Raw genomic sequence first — 20,035 nt, 5'->3', positions numbered from 1 at the left:
CATGGCTCTCAAATAGCACCATGAATGTGTTCACCTCAAGAGCTGGACCTCTTCCGCCCATGTACGTAGGGCTGGTCTAACTAAAACACCGAAGGCCTTCTGTAGTTCTGCAGAAAAATGCTAAATAGGAACTGCTCAGGGAACTCTGGATGTTTAAAGGTTTTTTATTCATTTCCTATTTTGACATTTTTCATCTTCCATTCACTGATGAAATCTCAGGATAGCTGTCAGGCTCTTACACATATACTGCTTACCTTTTCTGATAAATTCACTAAGACACACGTAGCATTTTGGATCTCTTTATACACAGAACATCACAATAAAATCCAACAAAGTTATCCGATCACCCAAGGGAGTTGTGTAATCTTATATGGCAGTTTATTTACCCCAGAAGCAAGTATGTTACTAATAATAAGGTCAATGAATTCTTTTCTTCCTTCAAAGTAGATGACGCAGCAGAATTTTATTTCGTGTCCTCAGCGCAGGCCAAAAAAAGAAAACTGTTTCTGGGAGCTTCATCTCATTTTACACAACATGAGTCTGTTAAAAATAAATTATTTGAGTGTTCTTCTAATGTATGTTTTATTGGAATAATGTTCTTCAAATCCAAAGCTTGCCCTAGGCTATAGCTGAGTGAGGGCGAGGATTCTGAAAATGAGAGGTGCTTTGATTCTGGGACCTTGTCATGCAAGTCAGAGCCTGTTGGTGGGGCCTCTGCATGCCATTTGATGCTCACGTGGCCATCAAAAGCACTCACTGGCCTTAATTCTTCCTACACCTTCAACAGTGCCACTGCCTGTGATTATTACTATCCCAAAGATGATGGTTTAATCTCAGACAGTCTGAAATATGGATATCACAGTAGTTAATATCTTAAATTATTACTGAAAGGCTTTTCAGTTGGCTCACCATTCTGTAGAGAACACCTTCTCTGGTTCTGCCCTACTTTTTCCCTCGTTTAGTTTTTTCCTTCACTTACTGCTTCCACATTTCCTTATATTAATATTTCTATGGCAACCTCGCCAAACCTGCAGAGAACAGAAATGTTCAGTGAAGATAAGTCATTTTGTTCCCACATTACAGATGAAGAAATGGAGGCTCCAGGAGTTAACATTTTTGCTCTTGGTCACTCAACTGGTAAATCGTGAGCCAAGGCTGTCTGGCATCAGAAGCTTCCTTTAACAACCATATGGCAATCAAATGCTGTCTTCCCAAAAGGCCTTCTCCTAACCCCACCCCTGCCAAACCCTGGACATGGTTCTTCTATGAGATTCACGCTATGTGTGTGCTTGTGTTTCCCTATGGGTCACATTCCTTCAGAATAGAAACTAGTTTTTATTTATCCAAGACAATAAAAATATGAAATTAAATTGATTGAGCAAACACATCTTACAACTAAAATTATCCCATTGGAGGAACAGTTGAACTAATATATGAAAACTGGGTGAACAGAACTTTTAAGTGGATTTCAGTCATACCATGAAAATGTCATATATTTTAAGCACTCATCACATGTAAATGTGTAGCATATGGCAGATCTCAACTTACATATAAGTTACTTACGTATGTGAGATAGAACAGCTAGGTTTCCAATTAACCTACAAGAGCCTATTTCACTTTTTAAAAAGGCATTGATTTATTCCTCCATTTCTTTTTTTAAAAAAAATTGATTACTTATTGAATGAGTGAATAGATAGAGGAATGAGTCAATGCATTTTAAAATTAGAAGTGAAACAGACTTTCATGGGTCTTTATTTAATACATAAGTCAATCAAGTTTAAATTGAGAAGTTACTATGTGTCGGGTGCTATGTTAGCATGTAATCTTACTATTTTTGTTTTCTTTTTAGATTTTTTAATGGTCTGGAAAATCCCAATAAAAAAGAATTAAGCAAATAAAATGAATAAGCACTGGCTACGGATCAACTATTTTCTGCTTGATGTTTGTTTGCCTCTTAATCCTGGGTACAGATTAATGGCCTAAGAAAAGCTATGATGTATCATCCACTGAAGAGTTAAGATCTTCTTCTTTCTACTGCCTGGAATGTACATCTAGACCCATAAGAAAAATAAAATAATAGAAACTGCAGGGAAAGTAAAAGGAAAACACCAAATTAAATGTGAAGAAAGATTAGAAAAATAAGACTCAGGCCAGAGAATTTAATTTGTAGAATGAGAAAGGGACAAAGAATTACTTAAGAAAACCAACAGGGAAAAATCTATTGCAGTTGCAATTTCAGACTCATCTGATAAATCTCACCTGATATCTGAGCACTGAAGTATTTTACCAGTCACTGAGAGAATACTTCCCAAATGAATTTATTCAAAACTTCCATTTAACAAATATTTATCGAGTACTTTCTATATTCCAAACACTATGAAACGTGCTAAAAAACAAAAACAAAAAATAGAAAACAAATGTGGTTCTTACTCTCATAGAGTTTACAGTCTAGTGGGAGAAACAGTCCTCAATCAAGTAATTACTCAAACAACAATATAACTGAAAACTTTGATGTATTTATTAAGACTCAGAGGCAAGCAATACATCTCAAGGAAAAACTGAAATTTCCTGACTTATGGCATCAGGAAGTCTAAAGGTCAGAGGGATCAGTCGTGTCCAACTCTTTGCCGTAGCCCACCAGTCTCCTCTGTCCATGAAATTCTCTAGACAAGAATACTGGAGTGGGTTGCCATTCCCTTCTCCAGAGGATCTTCCTGACCTAGCCATCAAACCCTTATCTCCTGCATTGCAGGTGGATTCTTTACCATCTGAGCCACCAAGGAAGCCCATCAGGAAATCTGTCTATAGGTAGCTTTAGATGTGTATCTACCCAATGCAGCAACCCCCAGAATAACTTTTATAAAAAGACTCTCTCTTCCAGAATGTGCATGTAACATTTAGGCAAGGACTAATAGGCCTGAAGTCCAAGATGAAAGGCTATTATGAGTATCCACCTTCCAGTCATATGCTGAACTACCTGGGGAAGCACAACATTATGACAAAAGACGCAAGTGAACAACACAGAGTCAGCAAGATGACCTTTCTAAAGGGTGGTGATATGCTGTTTCCAAAAGGCTGAACATCCCCAAATAATGAGAAGGTACTGTTACCAGAAGAAGGGGTAAGAGAAACATAGAAGATGTTCACTCCATAAAATTAGTGTGACATATTGGAAGGACTTTGGAGGATGTTTCTAGAAAAGCAATAAATAGAAAGATATGATGAAAAAAAATGTGCCTGTAGAATAACAAATACAAGTTGTTAAATACATGAAGGATGCTGACCAAAACTTCAGCAAGTGAATCACACTGAAGACCTTGGAAAGACTTAACCGCAATCAGTGAGGTAACTCACATTCTGGGTATAGATTGATGGCCTAGCAAAAGCTAAGATGTATGAAGCATTAAGAAATCTTTTAGGATCTTGTTGAAAAAATGTCTAATAAGTTGCCCAATGATTTGTATCTGGAACTCTTGTAAGTATATCATCTTAGAGCACATTTCCCAATTTGTATCTTTAGCTTTGAAATATCTGGAAAGCTCTTCATGCAGATTTCATGGTTCAATCTCTAATTTCTATTTCATTCACTGTTTACCCATCTATGCTTTTTAACCATGACCTTCTCTCAAGAGAAACAAATGAATCAATTTTAACATTTTACCAGACAATTCAAATTGTTGGATTATAAATCATAAAAGTATCCTTTTCTCTGTTCTTCTTAGCTTACTGAGTGACTTGATCGTTCTTAAACCATCATTTGTGAATGAATTCTCAGTTCTTCACAAACATATATGACAAATTCCTTTACTCTGATGTCAATCTCTGGTTTGTCTACAGATTGTAATCATGGGTATTTAAATCTGAGGTGTCATGTGAAAGAAATTATGAGTGAGAAATTCTGCCCAAAGAAATATGTAGAAATAAGCCAAAAAAAAAAACCCTTTGTCTGAGTGATAAATCTAAACAAATGAATTGGCTCAGACAGTAAAGAATCTTCCTGCAACATGGGAGACCTGAGTTCAATCCCTGGGTTTGGAAGATCCCCTGGAGGAGGGCATGGCAACCCACTCCCGTATTCTTGCCTGGAGAATCCCATGGACCCAGGAGCCTGGCAGGCTGTGGTCCATGGGGTTGCAAAGAGTTGGACACGACTGAGCGACTAAGCACCCATTAATGGTACTATCATACAAAGCAGAACACTAACAAGACCCCTCCATTCTACAAATGGGAGGGGTCAATGGGGCTTCCTGTAGTTGGAGCTGGTGAGGCAGTGGTGATCAGTCACAGACAGCCTCTCACCGTGGGCAGCTCACAGTCAAGTGCAGGCACGGCCTGTTACACCACTGATGAGAAGCGACACCATGAGGGTGTGTGGAATACACTTTGCTGAGGGACTCATCTCAGTCTTGGAGCTGGCAGAGAAACACTGAGGAATGAGTCAATGATGCTGAGAATCAAGATGAAGCTGGGACCTGAAAGACAAATAGACAGGAAGAGAAAGAAAGGGTGCTTGAAGGAAAGGGAATGCCACATGCAGCCTCGTGGGGAAAGAAAGTGTGGGAAACCTGGGAGAGCAGGAGGAAGGAAGTGATGAACCTGACCTGGAGAAGTAACCCAGGATCGGTAATCAAGGCCTCTGACCTCTGGGGTGAGAGCCTGAGGAAGACAGGAAGGCATTTTCAGCAGAAGGGTGACACAGATTCGCATTTCAGAAAGATCTTTCCAGCTGTGGAATGAAGAAAGGATTCCAGCAGGATGATGTTGCAGGGAAAGCGGGACACTACTGAAATGAACAAGGCTAGAAAGGATGGTGCCTGCCAGAGCTAGGGTAAGGGAACTGGGGATATGGAAAGGCAGTCTCAAGTCAAACATTAGTGCTTCCTTGGTAAAAAATCAGTGTCTAATTGGTTGCACGGATTTTACGAACTGCACTTCTAAAAACAGCTTGACCAAAACTAAGATTGCACAAATCTGGCTTCCTGTGTAAAGCTGTTTTGCAATGTGTAGACAATGAGACTATCATCCGCAAATGATGTTGAATCATGCTTGTTTTTAAAAATATCTGAAATGAACAACAGATGTTAAAAAGATAATGAAGACTAAATAACAAAGAAATAAAACAGCCTGCCCAGCTTGTCCATTTCCTCCCTATTAAAAACTATACAGATCAGCAGGCAGGGTTCAGAGCAATGGCCAGACATAAACTGGGCTGAGAAGGAGGTGCAATTAGGATTTTCAAATTAAGCAACTTATAAACGTTTAATTTATTGTCCTACAGTCTAAATAAAATCATAAATTTACTATCTTTAAATGGAAGCAATTTATAAAGTGTACCCTCTTTCAATGTACATCTGCCATGGAGTTGATATTAATTAAAGAGCAAACATTAAGGAGAATGCTAGATCTAGAGGACTTTACCATTCTCATCAGAACTGATGCTTCAGGTCAGTTCAGTTCAGTCGCTCAGTCATGTCCGACTCTTTACAACCCCATGAACTGCAGCACACCAGGCCTCCCTGTCCATCACCAACTCCCTGAGTTCACCCAAACCCATGTCCATTGAGTCGATGATGCCATCCAGCCATCTCATCCTCTGTCGTCCCCTTTTCCTCCCGCCCTCAATCTTTCCCAGAATCAGATTCTTTTCCAATGAGTCAACTCTTCGCATCAGATGGCCAAAGTACTGGAGTTTCAGCTTCAACATCAGTCCTTCCGATGAACACCCAGGACTGATCTCCTTTAGGATGGACTGCTTGGATCTCTTTGCAGTCCAAGGGACTCTCAAGAGTCTTCTCCAACACCACAGTTCAAAAGCATCAATTCTTCGGTGCTCAGCTTTTTTATAGTCCAACTCTCACATCCATACATAACCACTGGAAAAACCATAGCCTTGACTAGACGGACCTTTGTTGGCAAAGTAATGTCTCTGCTTTTTAATATGCTATTGAGGTAGGTCGTAACTTTCCTTCCAAGGAGTAAGCGTCTTTTAATTTCATGGCTGCAGTCACCATCTGCAGTGATTTTTGAGCCCAGAAAAATAAAGTCAGCCACTGTTTCTACTGTTTCCCCATCTATATTCCATGAAGTGTTGGGACCAGATGCCATGATTTTAGTTTTCTGAATGTTGAGCTTTAAGACAACTTTTTCACACTCCACTTTCACTTTCATCAAGAGACTATTTAGTTCCTCTTCACTTTCTGCCATAAAGTTGGTGTCATCTGCATATCTGAGGTTATTGATATCTCTTCCGGCAGTCTTGATTCCAGTTTGGGCTTCATCCAGCCCAGCGTTTCTCATGATGTACTCTGCATATAAGTTAAATAAGCAGGGTGACAATATACAGCCTTGATGTACTCCTTTTCTTATTTGGAACCAGTCTGTTGTTCCATGTCCAGTTCTAACTGTTGCTTCCTGACCTGAATACACGTTTCTCAATCGGCAGGTCAGGTGGTCTGGTATTCCCATCTCTTTCAGGATTTTCCACAGTTTATTGTGATCCACACAGTCAAAGGCTTTGGCATAGTCAATAAAGCAGAAATAGATGTTTTTCTGGTATGCTCTTGCTTTTTTGATGATCCTTCGGATGTTGGCAATTTGATCTCTGGTTCCTCTGCCTTTTCTAAAACCAGCTTGAACATATGGAAGTTCACGGTTCACGTGTTGCTGAAGCCTGGCTTGGAGAATTTTAAGCATTATTTTACTAGCGTGTGAGATGAGTGCAATTGTGCAGTAGCTTGAGCATTCTTTGGCATTGCCTTTCTTTGGGATTGGAATGAAAACTGACCTTTTCCAGTCTTGTGGCCACTGCTGAGTTTTCTATATTTGCTGGCACATTGAGTGCAGCACTTTCACAGCATCATCTTTCAAGATTTGAAATAGCTCAACTGGAATTCCATCACCTCCACTAGCTTTGTTCATAGTGATGCTTCCTAAGGCCCACTTGACTTCACATTCCAGGATGTCTGGCTCTAGGTGAGTGATCACACCCTCATGATTGTCTGGGTCATGAAGAACTTTTTTGTACAGTTCTTCTGTGTATTCTTGCCACCTCTTCTTAATATCTTCTTCTTCTGTTAGGTCCCTACCATTTCTGTCCTTTATTGAGCCCATCTTTGCATGAATTGTTTCCTTGGTATCTCTAATTTGCTTGAAAATATCTCTAGTCTTTCCCATTCTATTGTTTTCCTCTATTTCTTTGCATTGATCACTGAGGAAGGCTTTCTTATCTCTCCTTGCTATTCTTTGGAACTCTGCATTCAAATGGGTATATCTTTCCTTTTCTTCTTTGCTTTTCGCTTCCCGTCTTTTCACAGCTATTTGTAAGGCCTCCTCAGACAGCCATTTTGCTTTTTTGCATTTCTTTTTCTTGGGGATGGTCTTGATTCCTGTCTCCTGTACAATGTCACCAACCTCCATCCATAGTTCATCAGCTATTCTGTCTATCAGATCTAGTCCTTTAAATCTATTTGTCACTTTCACTGTATAATCATAGGGGATTTGATTGAGTTCATAACTGAATGGTCTAGTGGTTTTCTCCACTTTCTTCAATTTCAGTCTGAATTTGGCAATAAGGAGTTCATGATCTGATCCACAGTCAGCTCCCGGTCTTGTTTTTGCTTACTGTATAGAGCTTCTCCATCTTTGGCTGTAAAGAATATAATCAATCTGATTTCAGTGTTGACCATCTGGTGATGTCCATGTGTAGAGTCTTCTCTTGTGTTGTTGGACGAGGGTGTTTGCTATGACCAGTGCATTAAAGCAGCAAATTTAAAGTCTTGCTTGGATCAAGACATAGGTTACTAAAATGACACTGTAAAAATGTCATTTCTATGTATTATTTGCCTGGCACCCATCTCTCATTTGTGGTAGTTCCTAAGAAGTTAGGAATTAACATTCTTTTCTTTAGTTGAATTGTTCATTTTAATCAATATATGGTTTCCCCCTGCTATTTCCCAAGAAACAATTAGATGTATGGTTAGTATCACTATGTGATCAGGAGAACAGCACTAACATTCAGTCTAAGGACATTGTTTCAACTAAAAAAGGTCACTTGCCAATTAGCCACTATTAACAATTTGTTGTGAAGCACAGTGGTACTTGTTGTGGCATTTAGCTGTTGTAGAAAATAAACTGCATCATTTCCAAGTTGTTTTGAAATTGAAATCTTTACCAAATGACCCTGAGATATAAAGTGATTGCCATCAAAGTTCAATAGAGTTTTTAAAGAAACCTGAAAGTTTATTCTAAAATAGGTATGAAAAGCAAAGAGCCTTCCTTTGTTGTTGTTTAGTTCCTAAGTTGTGTCTGACTCTTTGCAACCCCATAGACTATAGCCCGCCAGGCTCCTCTGTTCGTGGGCTTTCCCAGGCAAGAATACTGGAATGGGTTGACATTTCCTTCTCCAGGGGATCTTCCTGATACAGGGATTGAACCCGTGTCTCCTGGCAGGTGGATTTTTTACCACTAAGCCACCTGGGAAGTCCAAAAAGCCTTTAGGATAGCAAAGATGCTCCTGAAGATCAAGAACAAGGAGGACAGCTTTGTCCCACCAAACAAGGACTTGTTACAAGCTAAAGTAATTTAGACTGTGGTATCTACACAGGGATAATCATCAGGGTACCACGCACCTTTATCTTTGAAGCATTAATTTTGGAACAGACCTTTGGAAGGTCTATCAGGGTTTGTCCCAGGTTTTACCTTTTATGGTAGAACATTCACAACCCCAATAACCCATGAATTCTACCTCTAAATAGAAGTCCTACATATGAACATGAAGAGATGTATGCAAGGCTATACATGGTACCAGTGTTCAAAATAGCACTGACAGGCCAGGGAAATTAAGAGGTACAAACTTGCAGTTAATAAAATGAGTCACAGGGATGAAATGTACAGTTTGGGGAAAGCAGTCAATGACTATGCCAAAGTCTTTGACTGTGTGGATCACAATAAACTGTGGAAAATTCTGAAAGAGATGGGAATACCAGACCACCTGACCTGCCGATTGAGAAATCTGTATGCAGGTCAGGAAGCAACAGTTGGAACTGGATATGAAACAACAGACTGGTTCCAAATCAGGAAAGGATTACATCAAGGCTGTATATTGTCACCCTGCTTATTTAACTTATATGGAGAGTACATCATGAGAAATGCTGGGCTGGATGAAGCACAAGCTGGAATCAAGATTGCTGGGAGAAATATCAGTAACCTCAGATATGCAGATGATACCACCTGTATGGCAGAAAGTGAAGAGGAACTAAAGAGCCTCTTGATGAAAGTGAAAGAGGAGAGTGAAAAAGTTGGCTTAAAGCTCAACATTCAGAAAACTAAGATCACTGCATCCGGTCCCATCACTTCATGGCAAATAGATGGGGAAACAGTAGAAACAGTGGCTGACTTTATTTTGGGGGGCTCCAAAATCACTGCAGATGGTGATTGCAGCCATGAAATTAAAAGACGCTTGCTCCTTGGAAGGAAAGTTATGACCTACCTAGATAGCATATTAAAAAGCAGAGCCATTACTTTGCCAAAAAAGGTCTGTCTAGTGAAAGCTATGGGTTAACATTACTATACATTATATATGAAAGCTCTTGAGAGTAAATCTTGAATTCTCATCACAAGACAAAAAATTTTTTTCTTTGTCTTTTATTTTGTATCTATATGAGATGATGGATGTTCATTCAACTTACTGTGGTAATCATTTCACGAGGTATGGACATCAAATCATTTGCTGTCTACCTTAAACCTGGGTTCTATCCCTGGGTCAGGAAGATCCGCTGGAGAAGGAAATGGCATTTTACTCTGGTATTCATGCCTGGGAAATCCCATAGAGAGAGGAGCCTGGTGGGCAAGAGTCCATGGAGTCGCACGGAGTCGGACATGACTCAGCACGAACATGCACCTTAAACCTACACTGTGTTATATATTAATTGCATCTCAATAAAACTGAAATAAAATATACCATGTCACTGTTCCATTTTAAGAAAAGTACTGATTTTTTGTTGATGGAAGATTGGATACACCCTTTATAGAAAAATAACTGGAAGACTATATAAATCGGTTGGGGGATAAATCAACTGGGAAAGTTAGAACCAACACAATTACATGTGATACATATGTACAAAATTCAGCCTCAATCAAAATTGTTTCATAACATATAAAAATTTTACAATTCTTGCCATATTTACAAATGTCACTACAGTGTTTTGATACAGGAAATATTATTACATATATTTCACATTAATATAAAGCTTTCATAAAACCCATTTAAGCTGAATAAAACAAATAAGCATTTAGAAAACTAAAAAAAATTTTTAAATTCAAATTATAAATCAAAACAGGTAAAAATACATACTATGCAAGATATACAATACCCTATGATGTTATAGCAACATATGAAAATAAGACATTGAGCAATATCTTTATAATGTAGCAAGAACATTTGCAAACTAAAATGTAAAATGGCTTTTTTTTTTTAACCTTACAAGTCAACTTTACTTTTATAGAGCATCCAGAGTTTTCAAATAGGTGTTAAAAATATTCTTTAAACTTTTGTTGCATGACAATAACTCAATGACTCTATTCCTACTGCAAACAAACAAGAACCTAAGATGCAAATACATAGCAATATGCCTTTTAGTTCAATTCTTGTTTCTCGGAATAAAGAAAATGGTAAACAATTGAAATGAAAATAGATTTGAAATATGTAAATTAGAAATTAGTGATATAAAATTAAAAACAAGTTGACTGTCTACTAAAAGATCTAAGTTACCCTTACAGTTACCCTTACCCTTAAAAGGAAAAAGTAATTATAGGTGTACAGTCCCAGGAAATATATAAATACTAAAAAGTCACAATTAAACTAGCTAATATCAATCAATCATATGTCAATTAAAGTAAATAAATAAGACAGCTAACATCAGATGATATAATATTTGAAAGAAGTATGCATATTAGTGCCCTATAGCTAATTTTAAACATAAAACTATGGTCTAACAAAATAATTGTTTTTTTTTTTTAATCAAAATTTCAGGACAGGATTCCTTTAAATATCAGGAACCCATAAGCATTGAAAATATGAGTTAGTATAGCGAAAATTACTTCCTATACACTTTTTCAGGACTATTTTGCAATGTAGATTACATTGATATAATTTCTTCATAGACCCTTTTGAATGTATTGAAGGAAATGGACAACAGATGGAAAAGGGGAGGGTGCAAGCAAAAGAAGTCAGATACTGCTACATCTGCAGTAAGGTCAATAGGCTCTTTTAACCAAACAAACAAAAATATACCAACTGAATAATCAGGTTCATTGGGTCAGTGGTAGCTGCTGCCTAAGCTGTATCTTGGAGAGAATTATGCAAATACATATGTACTATATGTACACAGACTCAGAAAGAGCTGTACCTTAAATGCCCCTACAGGACTACTTTACATCTTGAACATCATTATTATTTATGAATTTCACATTGTAAAATAATAAATTCCACCTAGCTTACTTCCCTTTCAGGGTTTAGGGAAATAAATATTTAATAGGATATCCAAATTATGATTTCAGAGAGAAAAAGTTGGGAGCTACTGCTACAAACAGATACATATAAACACAGAAGGATATTACTACTACCTAAAAATCATCACTGCATATTGAATGTTCCATATTCCAACTGGACCAAAGAACACATTAGCCTGATCTAAATAAACCAGGGTGTACTTCCCAAGCAGCAAGCTTAGAGAGAATTTATTGGCTTTATGTAGACTTCTCATATCACTGAACACTCCAAGGAGTATGTACAAACTTGACTTTTAAACATTCTGATTCTTATGCAGTTTATCTACAGGGCAAATTCTCATCAGGCTCTCTGTAGTCCTACAGCGACAGTCAGCTAAGCACCTTACCTAGAGGATCAGACCTTGAACAATACGTATTTGAGGGAAAATTTCCAATTAATGAGTGAAAAATAATAGGTAGGGGAAAGAGAGGAACTAAGTCATAAGATTCCAGACAAGTAAAATGGAAGTCATTTTGCATCCCTGCCTTCTTGACCCTCTCTTGACAAAATCACAGACCACTGTCTACTGTAATGCCTGAAGCAGGGAGGACAGCTGATTTTAATTTGGAGGGGAAAGGCGAGTTACTAGTGCTCAGATGTGTTTGGATGGCCTCTGGAGGAAGGGATTACAAGTCTGTGTTTCAAGGAAGGTCACACAGCTTCTGACCCTGTGTTCAGATCTACAATCCTTAACAGGCTATCCTAATTGCAAACAGGCTCCCAACAAGACCTCTAATTCTATTTAAATACCCAAATCTGTGCCATCAATCCATATCTTATCACCTTTCTAACTAAAGAGGGCAAAATAGAAACAAAGAAAAAACAGGCAATGAGTTCAAAGTCTGGTTACACTACAATATAGAATATTTTGTATTCTTTTGGCCAGGCAATACATGACACAATAAAGAGTGGGAAAAACTGTCCTAGAAAAAGCATCACTACAGTACTTAGTCTGTCATTCTGCAGCAACTTCCTCAGTTGAACAGAATCATAGTCTGGGGGATAGTGAGGAAGACCTCCTGCGTGAACCTCAGGGAAGAAGAAAGATTTCTCAGAGTGGGATACTGGAAAGAGATAATCAAAGCTTTGTGAAATACATGCTCAGAATAAAGGCAAAGGACTGAAATTAGATTAAAAGAAAGCAGACAAGCAACTTTGTAATATACAACCTTATGTATTAGGGTGATTGCTTATTATTTACTTATTTCCTCTCTCTAAAACTAATACAAGATTTGAAGCGAGGAAAGCTGGACACAGCTAAATGAAAATCGGGAAAGACAAGATGAAGACCTAGGTAAACCAGTACAAAAAATGCACACCAGAAGGTCCATATACTTGTTGGACTTGGGCTACAAATTGTGCTCTGAGATTTCAAAAAACCTCATTTTTTTTAAAGTAATGTGTCTGGTCACTATTCATAATGTCCAAAAGATACAAACAAACCAGTTCATAAGAACTATATCATTATTAAGACACAATATCTTTCCTTCCCTCCCTCCCTCCCTCTCTCTCTTACTTGAGGAACAAATACCATGCAAAGCATTGCACCACACCCCCAACCACCTTCCCCAATAACAGCTACTATAACAAGTTTTGTGCTTAGTTGCGTCTGACTCTTTGTGACTCCATGGACTGTAGCCTGCCAAGCTCCTCTGTCCATGGAATTTTCCAGGCAAGAATACTGGAGTGAGCTGCCATTTCCTACTCCAGGTGATCTTCCTCACCCAGGGATTGAACCTGCATCTCCTATGTCTCTTTCATTGGCAGGTGGGTTCTTCACCACTCCACCACTTGGGAAAGCCAATAATGAGTTTTAGGAGACTATTTTTAAAGCCACCTTCAGTGTAGGTTAATGGAATGAGTCCTAAGCACAATTCAGTTCAAAAGTAATTTCAAAAAGAACTAAACTTATTTAATAGTGTTCATCTCCACTGAAAATAGAGCACCACCACTATATACACATATTATGTATACACACACATATATACGTACAGATATATATATATATACAACACACTATGAGTACACACTGTACTTTAAGGTATTAGATTAAGTACATGAGAGAAAATATAGTCAGAACTCAGAAGTGCAGCAGAATAGTGTGATGAACTTTTTGAAAGTTCTATTAACAGAAGGTTTAAGGCCATTACGACAGACCTTTGGATCCTCTTCTCTCATTTTAAACTATTGTTCTCTGGGGCCTATTTATATTCATTTCCATTTTACTGGTAATGGCTATGCTGAAGAGCCTGTTTTTTGTTTTTTAAGCAAAGAAAGGTACTTATTGGTTCATATAACTGAAAAGTCCAGGGGATATACTAGCTTCAGGCATGGTTGCATCCAGGGGCACAAACATTGTCAACAGGACTCAAGTTTCTCCATCATGTGGCTCTGTTTTCCTCTGTACTGGCTTCATTCAGAAGCTGTGATTCATGTAGTGGGAAACTCTCTTAAGACTTTAAATCTCATAATCATGGTTGATCAATTCATTCATCTCTATGAACATACTGTTTCTACAAGGGAAGATACATTTTAGGAAGCAAAAAATGAGACCAAAACTATTGAAAAGAATCCACAGTATCTACATCTCTGCATGAAAGTATCTGATTCTTGCAGACAAGAAATCTGTGGGGAGTGAACTAGTTAGTATTTTCCACTCCTAAGTTTTACTCAAGCACATTCTCCTTGATAAGAACCTCTTTCTAAAGATCATACTTAAGAAATGCATAAGTGGTCCTAACTGTAATGATTCTGAATCTCTCTGCAAACATCCATGAATTTCAAACCTTACTTCTGAACTGAATATTCTAGATTAGTTATGTCTCATTCCAAACTTACCCAGCCTCAGGCTTCAACTTCTATCTATCCTCTAAAGAAAAAAGACTCTTACATTCCATATATTAAAAATGTTTTATATGCAACCCGGAGTCACTGATAAAAAAAATGTTTAATTTTCTAATAATCTGACACATGCCCATTTTATAGAGAATATTCACTTGAATTAACCCTCTGTCATAATCTTTTGCTCCAGATATGTCTATATATAGTGACAGACAGTACATCTCAACAGAAATACTCTCATAGCAAACTCCATAAATTAGTAGTATTTCAAACTAAGTTTTTTAACTCCAATGAAAGCAGAAAATAATAGGAAAACATCCAACTAGAGAAACAACTAAATGTAAATGGTCTGCTAAAAATAAACTACTTGTCTCTACAACAATATTAGAAAGTTTAAAAAGTGAAAATTCCTTGGGGCCCTAAATTATCATTGCTCTCTCTATAGTGGAAATGAATTTATTTGTTGCATTAAATCACATTTAAGAGCAAGAATGAGGCCAAAATACAACTACATATTTTTAGACTCTTTTTCCTGATTTAAACTTTTTAATTCTTTAAGATTAATGCATCTATCTCCTTTGACATTGTTACTAAACTTTTACAATCAGTTCAGGATATAAAGATGAATGTATAATAATAAGGAAATGATTTGAGACTTATAAAATTTAACATTATTCTATGCTTATTTTTCTATAAATATTGGTTGAGGCGTACTATTTAGTATGAGCAAATACTTTTCAGATAGAAGTATCAATACAACACATTCAATCTTTAAAAAAGTTCACTATACAATAGTGAACTTTTAATCATAAGAAATTTTTTCAAATATATTCTCGTGAATTCCACAATAATGTGGTAATAATTGCCAAAAGTGATGAAGAAAAGAGCATTTGGGGTTTTCTACTGCTTATTACACCACAAGAATGTATTCAAAGTATAAGTCTACATATAGGAAGTACTATATAAGTGCTAAATGAATATTCAATTTCAATGAAAATAGGAACTAAAATAAACTCTCATTAAGTCGCCATCCATTTTTAAATATCAAGTTGCAATATCAACAAATACTACACATAGGAAAAACAAAATATTGAGGCTCATTAATCCAAGGTTTGGGAAAGAATGGGAAGGAAATTAGCAGTTTCTTTGCCCTCTGGTGGCAACAAAGGCAACTGCAGCATTTCTAAATTAATGCATAATAAAAAGGTTCCTGTTATGAAATCAGGTTTCTCCCCCCTGTCAAAATGTCTGTAATAAAAATTCTGATTGCTACATGCCCAATTCCAAGACTGTTGGACTTTTTAAAAATTTTGTGTTTTGAACTTTTAGCTAATCTATTTTACAAAGGAAACTATATTTTTTTCCTGCCATTTCATTGCTATACTTTATATTTTACAGTATGCTAACTATTTAATTCCAAGATGATTTCATGAAAGTAATGGAGATGGATATCTGGGGAAGAAGTTACTTCAGTTTGTAGTATATCTTTTAAAAAACTGCCAAGAAATTTAAACTATTCCTTTTTACTCAAGCCTATAAATATATGGGCTTCTAGAGTAGTTTTCCATCAGAAATATTGGTTTAAAACTCCTGCAGATTTATGTTGAGCAATATATGTATTTTATAATCCCCAAAGCAAAAGCTTTTAATTATATGACCAATTTTAGAGTGGAGTGGATTTTACCCTCAATTTGAGAACTTAGTAAACTTACATATATATATTATTCTTTCCTTAGTAACATATTATTAATGAAAAAGGTTCAGGAAAAAATAAACGTTTGCTCACCTTTTATTTTTTATTTTTTTTACTGTAAATGCATTATTTACTTTCAGTGCCAAAGAAGTTTTCAAATAAACAACGTAGGATGCATTCTGGCACACACACTTCTCTAATCTCCTTTGGGATATAATAAATTGCTTTCTTTAAGCATTTATTTATTTCATGAATATGCCCATGAAAATTACTGTTGCCCTTTTTAAAATAAATGTGCTGCTTCCCAGACGAGTAAAAGTTTTACTATTTTTTTTACCAATGAAATGTATCAGAGAAATAAACAGAAGGTATGATGTATTGATATAAATAACACCTTGTCAAGAACAACCTATGTCCTTCTATGCAGAACAACCGACATCCTGGAAATTTGCGTTTTAGTCACAGCTTTAAAAGTGGTATCTTGTTGCCCACTCTCATCCCCAACACACACCCCTCTGACGATAAACTGGAGCACAGTCAAAATCTGTTTTCTCTAAGAATTTTCACCAGGAGCAGACACAGTGTTTTGGGCTGTCTCAGGTAGGTAAAATTTCATTTAAGGACTTCCTTCTAGATTCACCTCACCTGGAATCCCCAGGTGCTCTCTCTAGCCTTCCCTCCGCGACTTGCAAGTTTGACATTTGTGGACGCCAGAATACTTTCCAAGGCATCACTTATTATCTCCCCTCCTCGGAATTAAAACAACAAAACAAAATCTTGATTATCCTAAACAGCTAGCGTTTATTTCTCTTCAAGTGTTTTTTTTTCCTCATTCACCTCCTTTCAAAGTCTATGCATTTCTTCGGGGGGGGGGGAGCGAAATGAGGAGCAGATACTCGGTTCACGGTGGACAGGGTACCGGAAGGCAGCTGGACCTTTCGCTCCGCAGAACCTGGCCGGGAGAAGCCGGCGGGCCCCCGGCCCAGGGCTGCATAGCCAGCTCAGCGCTCGACCCCGGGGGCGCGGTCCTGGGCTGGACGCGCACCTGGCTGGCGCAGCCGCCCGAGCAGGGGGCGCCGCCTCTGGGCTGTGCGGGGCTCCCGGGCTCCGCGCGGGGGCAGTGCCAGGCCACTCGCAGGAACCCTGCACGTTCAGGCCTGTCCGCGAAGCCGGCCGACGGAGGACAATGGGGCGGGTGGTTGGTCTCCAGAGGTGCGTCCACCCCACCTCCGCCACCTCCTCCCCTCCCTGGTGTCCCGCCGCACCCACCCCGCCCCACTTCCAGCGCTGGCTCAGCCCCAGACAGCAAGAGCGAGCAGAGGTGGGGACCGCCTGCGGGAGGAAGGTGCGGCCACAGGGAATTTTCTCCAGCAGAGGGGAGCGCTGCAATCCCCGGCTGCCACCACATCCGCCACAATGCACCCCCTTAGTTTATCTCGGCAGGAGGCAAGGAGGAGGGAAGGAGGAGGAGCCCGCGAGGACGCAGACTAGGATGCCAGCTCCTGGGGAGGTATCCGCGGGAAGGTTTGCTCTAACACCCGAGCCCTCTCAGGACGCCTCGGGGGAAGACGGTACCATCCCCTACTTACCGCTCAGGTGAAGCAAGTGGTAAATCCTTAAGAAAACCCTCAGTCCCTACCACCCAACTCATCCAGCCAACCTTCTGCTCACCTGAGAAGCCCAAGTTTACTTGAAACGCAATTGCAATAACTTTGCCAAGGGCAGATAGATGGGGTGGGGGTGGGTGGAGAACTGGGTACCAAAGAGGTCTTCGACTGGGCAGGAAAGCAACAAGCGAAAAGTGCATCTTACCATTGACTTGATTTCCAGGCTTCCCTTCAGCGAACTGAAGCCGGTCCATTAAAAAGTGGCAAAGTAACACAACTCCTGCAGCTGCCAGGTCGGCCCTCCGGAACCTCGCCATGCCGCCGCCGCGACCTCCCCCGCCCCGCCAGTCCTTCCCCGGCGACCTGTGCTGCTCCGGGGCTCCCGCTGGGAATGGGGACAACGGGGCTGAATGCTGCGGACCGGTCTCGGAGGGACGCAGAGGCCTTTGTAAATTTCTCTGGGATTGCACACCCAGGAGCCGGGACGAGGAAGAAGGGAGTGCGAGTGGAGCGCAGTCCTCTCCGGACTTCCAGGTCTGCCTTCACAACTTGCCACAACACTCGCAGTCCTCACCCCAGACACAAAACAACAACTGCGGAGACGAGAGGCCACTTGCAGCTGGGTCTGGCAAACTCTTCGTTCCGCACAGGCAGCACCACCCCGGTGCCCGCAGACGGTGACTTCCGAGCCCCAGCGATGCGCTCCACTGGGTTCAAAACAGATCTAATTCCACAGCCTGCGCGGGTGCCTCCTCCAAATCCAAGAGGGCTGTCGGCTCGGAAGGAACTTTCCCCAGTCTTGGGATGGCCCCCCTAAGGAGGCTTGGGTTTGCGGGAAGGGGGTTAACAGCGGGCTGGCGAAAGCCCTCCGACAAGTTTTTCTTCTTTTCTTCGCCCGACGCAGGGCGCGCGTCCTCGCCCGCAGCCGGAGGGATGAGAAGCCCCTAAGAACTGAGCCTTGGGAAGGCTCAGGCTGCAGCAGTCTGAGGTCCGAAGGCAGAAAAATGTATTGGGAAAAGGGGGCGGGGGGACGGGAGAAGAAAGAAACGGGGAGGAAAAAGTCAGGCTGAAACCTATTGGGAGAGGGTTCCTCCTGGCGAAGGAGGAGGTGGCCCCGAGCCCCGGAGTTTGGTGGCGGAGGAGGCGCCGCCGCCGCCGCCGCGCTCCCCCGCGCTCCTGCTCCACACTTTGGGGAGGGAAGGCAGCTCGCAATTTGCCAGATCCGCCGCTGCACCCTCCTCCCGCCTCCCCCTTCCCTCCCCCTCGCTCCTCCCGGCGTCTCCCACCTTCCTCCCAGAAACCGGCAGCTAGCACCGACCTGTCCAATGGCTGCACTTTCCTCGGGGCTGGCCGAGGAGTCGCCGAGAGATTAAACCCGGGGAGGAAACAAGGGGGAGTGAGAGGGCAACTCCAGCCCGGCGTGCCCCCGGCAGGTCGGCGGCCAGGAGCTCCGGGAGAGGAGGCGAGAAAGGCGAACGAGGAGGGGAGTGCCGGACGGCATCTCGGCGCCTCTCGGGCGCCATCCCCGCGCTCTGCTCGCCCCCACCGGCGGCGGGCCAGCAGCGCCCGCACCCACCTGGCCCTGGGCGGCCCTCGCGCCCGTCTGCGGGGCTTCTGCGGCCCAGCAGCCGACCCGCCGGCCACTCGCCGCCGACGGGGTCTTCCTGGGCGCTAAGGGGTTAATTACAGCTCGCCATTCCCTGGAGGGCGTGTGCGGCAGAGGTTGGGGGTGCGGAGAAAGCAAACCTAAGCCAATTCGGTTACTGACCCGGCGAAGCCCTATCGGACCCCAGACCCGCGGGGCCGGGGGTAGAAGGGAGCGCGCGGCGGCTCCGATCCGCCGCGGCAGCTTTGTTAAAAAGTGTCAGCAGGAGCGAAAGCGAGAGTTTAAAGAAACTGGAGGCCCACAGAATTTCCTACGGGGGCTTTAACTGGCTTTCGCAGGCTCGTTTGTTTTTGTTTTTTCAGCTTGCGGAAGTGCTTCAGCGTTAACCCTTTCCAGCCCTCTCAGTAGTTTACATCTTGTTTTGAATAGTTAAACTTATTTTAATGGGGGTAAAGATTTACAAAGAAAGAAAGGGAAGTAGCACATTGGTTAAAATTCTGGAACCAGATTGGGTTAGGATTACACTTCCCCTACTGATTAGCTGAATGGCTTTGTTTTTCTTAGTGTCTCAGTTCCCCATCCGTCAAATGGGGATAATGGTAGTTATACTCTTATAAGGTTGGATTAAATGCGTTAATACGGAATAATTAAAGAGTTGAGAACAGTGCCTAGCACGAAGTACATGACTTTATGCTTCTTAAAGAGAAGAGAGGGAAGAGGAGAGACGGTGTCCGAAATCA

The 20,035-nt window shown here is 40.8% G+C and overlaps 1 protein-coding gene across 3 annotated transcripts in view; it reads right to left on the bottom strand.

The window, feature by feature from the left end:
* Positions 1–19,594, bottom strand: part of PLXDC2 (plexin domain containing 2) — a 414,339-nt gene extending 394,745 nt beyond the window's left edge. For 2 of the 3 annotated variants that reach the window (XM_081558807.1, XM_081558808.1), the window contains exons 1-2: positions 19,008–19,594; positions 17,895–18,672 (exon numbers count right to left, since the gene is read on the bottom strand). In XM_081558807.1, coding sequence (XP_081414933.1) covers positions 17,895–18,006 — 112 coding nt within the window. In that variant the 5' untranslated portion in view covers positions 18,007–18,672; positions 19,008–19,594. Of the gene's footprint in view, positions 1–17,894; positions 18,673–19,007 lie in introns of those variants that run through there. The other variant, XM_081558809.1, reaches the window with a different exon arrangement.
* Positions 19,595–20,035: the final 441 nt, after the last annotated feature.

The sequence above is a fragment of the Giraffa tippelskirchi genome, chromosome 13 (assembly GCF_054371585.1).
Source record: "Giraffa tippelskirchi isolate mGirTip1 chromosome 13, T2T-mGirTip1v1.2.pri, whole genome shotgun sequence".
NCBI classification, from domain to species: domain Eukaryota; kingdom Metazoa; phylum Chordata; class Mammalia; order Artiodactyla; family Giraffidae; genus Giraffa; species Giraffa tippelskirchi.
The sequence above is the reverse complement of the archived record's forward strand: the minus strand, read 5'-3'. Positions and strand labels throughout refer to the sequence as shown.